At 34.7% G+C, this 8081-nt stretch overlaps 1 protein-coding gene across 1 annotated transcript; it reads left to right on the top strand.

The window, feature by feature from the left end:
• Window positions 1-686: 686 nt before the first annotated feature.
• LOC112019506 (mitochondrial import receptor subunit TOM40-1) lies at window positions 687-7831 on the top strand. Its single transcript, XM_024052025.2, has 11 exons — window positions 687-1032; window positions 1294-1375; window positions 1712-1811; window positions 1917-2012; window positions 2131-2181; window positions 3347-3412; window positions 3887-3988; window positions 5809-5877; window positions 5956-6039; window positions 7255-7350; window positions 7516-7831. The coding sequence occupies exons 1-11, from the start codon at window positions 894-896 to the stop codon at window positions 7570-7572; spliced, it is 942 nt and encodes a 313-aa protein (XP_023907793.1). The 5' UTR covers window positions 687-893; the 3' UTR covers window positions 7573-7831.
• Window positions 7832-8081: the final 250 nt, after the last annotated feature.

Here is an 8081-nt window from a genome sequence, read left to right as displayed (position 1 = left end):
TTACAATATTACGGTGCTTTTTTCTTTGATTACTATTATAGTAGAACACAGACTAAATTTAGAACACAAACTGTGCAATTTGGATAAGTATCAAAGTGCAGTTCTAATTGTTTCAGTATAACATGTGTGTCAATGTATCCTACTTTTTTCAATTTTGTTTTTACAAAGAAATCAAGCCTTCTAATTATTTGGACTTTGGGTCTTCTTCAATTTTTTTTTTTTTCTTTTAGTTCTCTTTTTTTTTTTTTTTTTTTTTAAATACACATTTGTAGGTTAAAGCTTAATCATTGCTTCTTTTTTTTTTTAATTACAATAGTAAGGTGCTTTTTTCTTTGATTACTATTACAGTAAAGCACAGACTAAATTTAGAACATAAACTGTGCAATTTGAATAAGTATCAAATTGTGTAAAAGAAACACAAAAAAATAAATATTTACTAAAAAATGTAGTAATTTCAAATTTACAAATTATTGTTTACATAAAAAAAAAAAATTGTTACAAATTATTAAACTTTTATATAAAAAAATTAGAAAAACCTCTAAGCAGGACAATTATACTTACGCATGACTCGTTTAACAGTCCAAGTCCAAAATTTAAGCTGCTTATTTGCCAAACCAACCGAGTGGCAACCACGAAACTGACTAGCATTAGCATCTAAAGGCAAAATTTGGAACCGGGGTTTGACTTAAACTTTTCCGAGTTAGAGCCCAAGAAGTGCAACAACAACCTTAATAACAACGAACAAGCTCCTAGGGTTTTAGTTTTAGTTTTAGATCCTCTCTCTCAACTCTGTCTGGGGTTTAGTCTTTTACACTCTACCCACAGACCTCTCTCTCTCTCTCTCTCTCTCTCTCTCTCTCTGTGAGATCAAAATAACTCATTGAGTTACAACAATGGCAACTGCCACTGCCACTGCTCCTCCAACTAGTAGTACCACTGCGCTACCACAGATGAAGAAAGAGAACGAAAAAGTCGATTACTTCAACCTCCCTTGTCCTATTCCCTATGAGGAGATCCACCGTGAAGCTTTCAGTTTGTCTCTCTTCTTCTTCTTTTCTACTCTCACTCTTTCCAATTTTTGTTCGTTTTTCCATGCTTTTGATTTTGAGTGGGTAAGATTTATTTTTGTTACATGTGAATTTGGACCCAATTGATGATTTTAGGTGGATTTTCTTTTGTGTTCTGCTAATCTATAGGATCAGAATATGTAATTGCTAAAACTGTTAAATGGGCTTCTTTTTTTTTTTTTTGCTTCTAATTTTTGTGTTGAATCTGTGTATTTTGTTTTGGCAGTGTCTTTAAAGCCAGAACTATTTGAAGGGATGCGCTTTGATTTTACCAGAGGACTCAATCAGAGGTTCTCACTCAGCCACAGGTAGCTTTGCTCCTCTCTCTTTGTCTGAGTACAATTCTCTGTAGTGCCTAAACTTTTTGCCCAGGAGCGACTTTAGTCTCAAAATTTTAAATTGGTTACTTTTAGTCTCTGGCAAACTTTAAGTGATTGTTCTTCATTAGAGACTAAAAAAGTTTGTTAGGACTAAAAGTGATTGCTTTAAATTGGAGGGACTAAAATCAGTCGTGCTAAATTTATGTACCAACAATGTATTTTGGCATTTGTTTCTTGGGTTTACAATTTTTTTTATTTTTTTTTTTTATTTTTTATATCGCTGTCGATTTTGATAGTAATTATTTGTTGTTCACAATCGGTCAGCGTGTTCATGGGACCAATGGAGATTCCTTCACAATCTTCTGAAACCATTAAAATCCCTACTGCTCACTATGAATTTGGTGCCAACTTTATAGACCCAAAGGTAAGTGTGACCTCTGGTTGAAGGAGTTTTTAAAAAATAAAATAAAAATCCAGTGATGAATTAGAATTGAAAACTTCGCTGTTGGTGTGAATTGCTTTTGTGTAGCTGATGCTTTTTGGGAGAATAATGACTGATGGGAGGCTCAATGCAAGAGTGAAGTGTGATTTAACCGACAATCTTTCTTTCAAGGGTAATGCTCAGGTAAATACGCATATATTAACATCCCTTGATAAATGATGATGGAGTTTTTCCCTTTTTTGCTGGCATTGTGCCTTATAATGTCTAAGGCAGTTGATTAAATTTTCTTGTGCTTTTCCAGCTTACAAATGAGCCACATATGTCACACGGAATGGCCTATTTTGATTACAAGGTGAAGCTTCTCTTTTTCCTTACTTGTAAATATGTTTACATTTTCTCGTTGTGCTTTTAGTGATGATGTTGGTGCATTTACATAATTGTTAGTTTTTTGCGATATGCTATCAGAGTGTTCTAGGCTGCAGAGGCACCTAATCTAGGGAATATTTCTGAGTACCTGCATAAGTACTTAGTGGCTGACACTTTATTGTTAATAAAATCTGTCATGTAAGAAAAGTTTCATTAAGGTCGCAAGTTGTGACAGATGCACATTTTCTTTATCTATAGTTAAATTATTATTTTGTTAAAGAACATATGAGTATGATGTTCTTGTCAATTATTCAGATTATGAATTGAGATAACTAGTTTTTTCTTTACCTCGGGAGAGACAGAAATCTGGAAATCATTTGATGGCTGTGGATTCCATCAGATTCTTGTTCACATGCTAATAAGGAAGAAATTTCTGTATCAAAGTGTGAAGTGGACCCTATCTTCAGATAATATTCTTGTAACCACTAACCATTGTTCAGCAACATTGGGCTCTCTCTCTCTCTCTCTCTCTCTCTCTCTCTCTCTAAGTAGTAAGGGCTGGAAGTTGTTGGATAGTCTAGTTGGCAAAGTGTCTTGGAATTGTAGTAGAGACCTAGGATCAAAACCACGCATGCGTGGGTTTGTTGGGGGGTAGGGGGTTATTCCCCCTTTTTTATCCCAGGATTTTAATCTAATAGAGGAAAAAAAAAAGTAGATGAAAAACATGAGTAATGTCTGATGGAGAACCTTTATTTCAAAAATTAAGTAGGAATCTTTCTTTTGGGCGTTCGCTTACATGGCAAAGGAGTGGGTGGATACTGGATAGGTTCAACTCTTGTGAGCGAGTGCAACAGAAGTAATATTGCCAATGAGCTCTAGCTCTAATGACACTTTCTTTACCTATGAGAAAGGGGTAGAGGTGAGGTCCTGGGTTTGAGACCTAGGTTGCATTTGTGACTTACCAAGCCCAAAGTAAAAAAAAAAAAAAAAAAAAAAAAAATGATACTTCCAATGACCTTCTGCATTTTTTTTTTCATTTTGCCCTTTCTTTGACATCTTTGGGTTGGGTCTTTCCAAAGCTCTCCTAAAATAGTAATGCTTGGATTGACATTTTGGTATCTCTAATTTGTTGAATGATGTACTTTGTGCAGGGCAAAGACTACAGGTCCCAGTTTCAGCTGGGAAATGGTGCCTTACTTGGAGCAAATTATATACAGGTATAAGATACTGGAACCAAGCCATTCTTTTTTTACACTTATTATGATGGATTGTGATTAATATTTTAAATTTAATACTATGAAGCTGCTCATGGATATGTGATAATAAATTGGTGATAATTATATGGGTGGCAAATAGCATAGAGTTCTTGATGTAATCTGCTTGTTTGTGGAAACATTGGCCGGAAATAAAATTGTCGCAGAAAAAAATTGTGTACTGCAGACAACGAGAAATCCAAAAAATGTATATAACTCACTAGTTATGATCCATTTGAAAGATCATTCCTTGTCCTCACCAAACTGGAAATAGTTACATTATGTTGCCATTTTTTGATAAGCTGTTTTATCATCTTGCCAATTGATTAATTTCTTGGATTTTTTTTTTTTTTTTTTTTTTTGTGTTTTTCTTTTTATAGTTTGGTGTAGCAATACCATTTAATAGTCTTTTACTGAAATAACTTTTATGTTTTTCAGAGTGTGACCCCCAATTTGTCTTTTGGTGGTGAAGTGTTTTGGGCTGGTCAGCATCGGAAGTCTGGTATTGGTTATGCTGCTCGATACAACACGGATAAGATGGTATGCTGTCTTCTATTCATTCTTTATCACAAGTTCACGTCTTAATAATATGGATTATTAGTGAATTATATTAATTTACTTAGTCTGCTATTTATGGATACTTGGCTGTTCTTTTCTCCATTTCTAACTGCTTGTCTTTTTGTTGTTCCTATGGTCAAAGCTTCTCTCTCTCTCTCTCTCTCTCTCTCTCTCTCTCTCTCTCGCGTTCTCTGTGGTGTGTGTGTGTCTGCCTGTCTGTCTTTCCTTTCTCTTTTCAATGCATTGTCAAAATTGACAACTGCAAAGTAAAGAGCTATGGAAAGCGATTAAATCATGTCTTAAGAAAATATGGATTTTTAGTGAATTTATAGTAATTTACTTAGTCTGCTATTTATGGATACTTGGCTGTTCTTTTCTCCAATTCTAAGTGCTTGTCCCATTTGTTGTTCCTATGGTCAAAGCTTCTCCCTCCCTCTCTCTCTCTCTCTCTCTCTCTCTCTCTCTCTCTCTCTCTCTCTCTCTCTGTGTCTTTCCTTTCTCCTTTCAATGCATTGTCAAAATTGACAACTGTAAAGTAAAGAGCTATGGAAATTAATTAAGTATCTGAGATATGCATTTTGGATCTACCTTGTTGCTATGCATAATTAAGATAATCAAAGGGATGGTGATCATTTTTTTATTGCGGTTTCTAAGACCCTGTATGGTTCTATGAGATATACATTTTTTATGTCAAGCTTCTTCCTTTACTCATGCTGGAATGGAAAATTCATTCATGCATGGTATGAATTGATTAACATGTGTTAAGAAATAAAATTTATTTTCTAAAAACTTCCATGTATATTAAACTCCCATTTGTAGGGATTGCTCCTCTTATTCACATGTTGGCCCAACTCAATTGCTGAATGGTCAAAAATTTTGCTTGTAACCTATTCAATAGTGCACGCAGTGATACATAAGAGTATAAATCCTGTGACATCTATTGCATGGATAGAAAGGAAATACTATCTTTAAGATCAAATACTAATGCTGTGCGTCCCTCTCAAAGAAGACTTTTTGGTCCAGAAAGAAGATTATGAAGTATAGATCTTTTTTTTTCATCATTCCGTGGTACAAAGGTTTTTTTTTTAAGATGAATTAGGAGTTGATGTTTGAAGTCTTAGTCCTTTTGGAAAAAGTCAAGAATATGGCATCTATTTATGTGTGCCATTTTTCAAAAAGTTAAAAATTTTGATATGAGAACTTGAGTGTTTTGGTTTATGGAATGTGTGCCCTTGTGTGAGCTGTTCTTTCTCCGGATTCCTTTTTTCCTTCATCTATTCCTCTTGTTACTGTTCACATACTTTTCACTCCTCTGTTTTAGCTTCCAAGATTCTTCTTTCTTCTTTCAATCCTTCTATCCTAAACCCTTCCTTCCATAAGCCACCAAATAAATCCTTGAAATAACCTTAGAGATGTTAAATCTTGTTGCTGTCAGAAAAGTTCTTGCAATTTGTTTGCTTCAAGGAATAACTCCTCTGGATACTTTTAATGTCTACCTTTTGAACTGAAAATAAAAACCCTAAATATCACCAATATGCTTCAAATCTGTAACCTTTAAACCCTGAAGCTTATAACAAGTGCACATAGATTTATGAAATCTGTCCCATGTCAATAAATTTTTCTGGAACTATATGGAGTTTGTAAAACAGAAGTTTTTCTTTTTTTTTTTTAATGGGTTTGTGTTTGTGGAGAAACAAATGCATTTCATTCTCTTTGGGGGCAGGGATAAGTAACTTATTTGTTTTTAAAATTTTGATGATATGTGATTCTTACTGTAGTTGCATTTACCAATTTTTCTGCAGGTTGCCACTGGGCAAGTTGCAAGTACAGGATTGGTTGCTCTGAGCTATGTTCAGAAGATATCTGAGAAGGTGAGTAAATTTAGCAGTATAAGAATATGTTATGATCATTTTCAAGTTTATTTTCTTATACAGTTCTCTTCCTTTTAGGTTTCTCTAGCTTCAGACTTAATGTACAACTACATGTCCAAAGAAGCCACAGCCAGTTTTGGTTATGATTACATCCTTAGACAGGTAACTTCTGCTCTTGTAAATTCTCTGGTATCCTGGTGCTGACATAATTTGCCTGCCATTGTATGGGTTGCTTCGTGGTTTTGTATTCAATGTATTTTTGGTTATTAAGCATGAATATATTATTACCTTTTTGATATGAAAAGTGCCAATAATAGATTTCATCTTTTACATTATAGTAGTTACCCTTTTTCTTGGTACTTTGACGCTAGTCCTAGCCCATAGGAAAGGTTAGACAAGTCTGAAGTCCCCTCACAAAATTGCACCTAATTGAGGTGAGAGCCTCATGGGATATGTTGTCTCTGCTTCCCGTAATCAGGTGTGGTACAACTGTTACTAGACCATGCTGCAAGTCACAGAAAAATTCAGCTGTCTTTTGATAGGCTTAATAGGCTTAATAGGCTTTTAGTAGATGTGGTCATTAAGTTAAATGCTTGGATAGGTGGACCCTAAAATTAACTACTAAGGCACCTTAACTATTTGTATGTTATTCAGCTAGACCCAATCCATTTTGTAGAAGGATGAACTCAATAGCTATAGGCAGGAATGATGAGTTAAATTTGGTCCCCCTATAAAACTGAGGTCTATACTAGTTTATAATTGATTCTCATTTCTTGTTGCCTCTTAGGGTTTGTGAAAAGAAATCAATGTTTCAATTGGTGTGCATCTTGGAGTATGAAACAGACCAAGTTGATGCGAATTTGGGTGGGTAAGATATAATAACAATTAATAGTCAATAAAGACCAGAGTGGTTTTAACTTTTTTTTAAAAAAAATTGATAAGGAGTGGTTTTAACTTTTAAGCATGGATTATGTTAAGAACGTTGAACCTCAGTAACAAAAATATAAGACGGTGGTGGATGTTAAAAATAAGGACTAGGGTCAGTGATGTAAATCTGATCTGGGCATAGGGAGGTGGCAAAACATATAGACAGATTGGTTTGATCCCAGCTGATGCATGTATCTAGACTAGCTGATACTTCTGCTGCAATCTTGGAGAAAAAACTCCTCACCATGGTTTTTGTTGCAAGCAACATCCTAACTCCACTTAAAGCAAATTTAGTTTTTCATATATAATTCTCATTACTGGTGGCATTTTTCTTATTTCTTATAATTGTGATTCTTGTGACAAATTTATTGTGTTGTCTGTGATGACAAGCTTGATTATGTGCCTTTAACTCAACAATCTGAGCTGGACTAATTTTTATGTTTCTTACAGTGCCGCCTTAGAGGGAAGATTGATTCCAATGGCTGTGCGTCTGCTTTTCTGGAAGAGCGATTGAATATGGGTCTAAATTTTATTCTTTCTGCAGAGGTGAGGATCAATTGTTAGTTAATGCATTTTCCTTGTGTGTATCATGCAAATGTACTCATGTTGGGGACCTACAATATAGTAGTCTTCAAGATGGATGCATATCTATGATCTGTTGCACAGATTATAGATGCTTATTTACTCGTTTTGTAAATTTATGTCTTGCAGCTAGATCACAGGAAGAAAGACTACAAATTTGGTTTTGGGCTGACAGTCGGAGAGTAGATTAGCATGACTTGATGCTGTTTTATCCTCATTCTTGGTAGCAACTTTGCGAGCTATTCTTGCTTTATTTTTCCTATTGTCACAGAGCAAAGAAACAGTTTTGTATTTCTACTTTTGGCAACGTTATTTGTGAGGAGCATCGTGTGCTGCCACAGTTTAGCCGTCTTATTTATTTATTCGGAGTTAACACTCTTATTACCATTTAGGGCCGTAGAATGAGATCAAATAATGCGAATTAAGATATTTATCACTTCAATAACGTTGTTTTGATTCTCTTCTATTTCTTAAGTGGAAATGTGGAATGTAGAAAGAGTTTTATGTGAGGGGAACAAATCCTTTTGCCTCACCTTTAGCAAATAATCTCCCAGAAACTTTATAATGCCAAAATCACTCAATGGGCTGTAAACAAGCCGAGCATTACTGAGTAACACATGTTTGAGCTCATCTAGAAAATAGAAGTAAAGTGTTCAAACTTGGCTCAAGCTCGAATCAAGCCTAAAATTTGTGTT

The sequence above is a fragment of the Quercus suber genome, unplaced genomic scaffold, assembly GCF_002906115.3.
Source record: "Quercus suber isolate HL8 unplaced genomic scaffold, Cork oak 2.0 scaffold_652, whole genome shotgun sequence".
NCBI classification, from domain to species: Eukaryota; Viridiplantae; Streptophyta; class Magnoliopsida; order Fagales; family Fagaceae; genus Quercus; species Quercus suber.
Note: the sequence above shows the minus strand (reverse complement) of the source record. Positions and strands in the feature narration are given on the sequence as shown.

Excerpts from the sequence above, each read along its gene's own strand:
- LOC112019506 (XM_024052025.2), top strand. The coding sequence starts at position 894 with ATGGCAACTGCCACTGCCACTGCTCCTCCAACTAGTAGTACCACTGCG. Across the intron at positions 3,413-3,886 it reads TTGGAGCAAATTATATACAG|AGTGTGACCCCCAATTTGTC; the intron begins GTATAAGATACT and ends TATGTTTTTCAG. Across the intron at positions 6,040-7,254 it reads ATGATTACATCCTTAGACAG|TGCCGCCTTAGAGGGAAGAT; the intron begins GTAACTTCTGCT and ends TGTTTCTTACAG.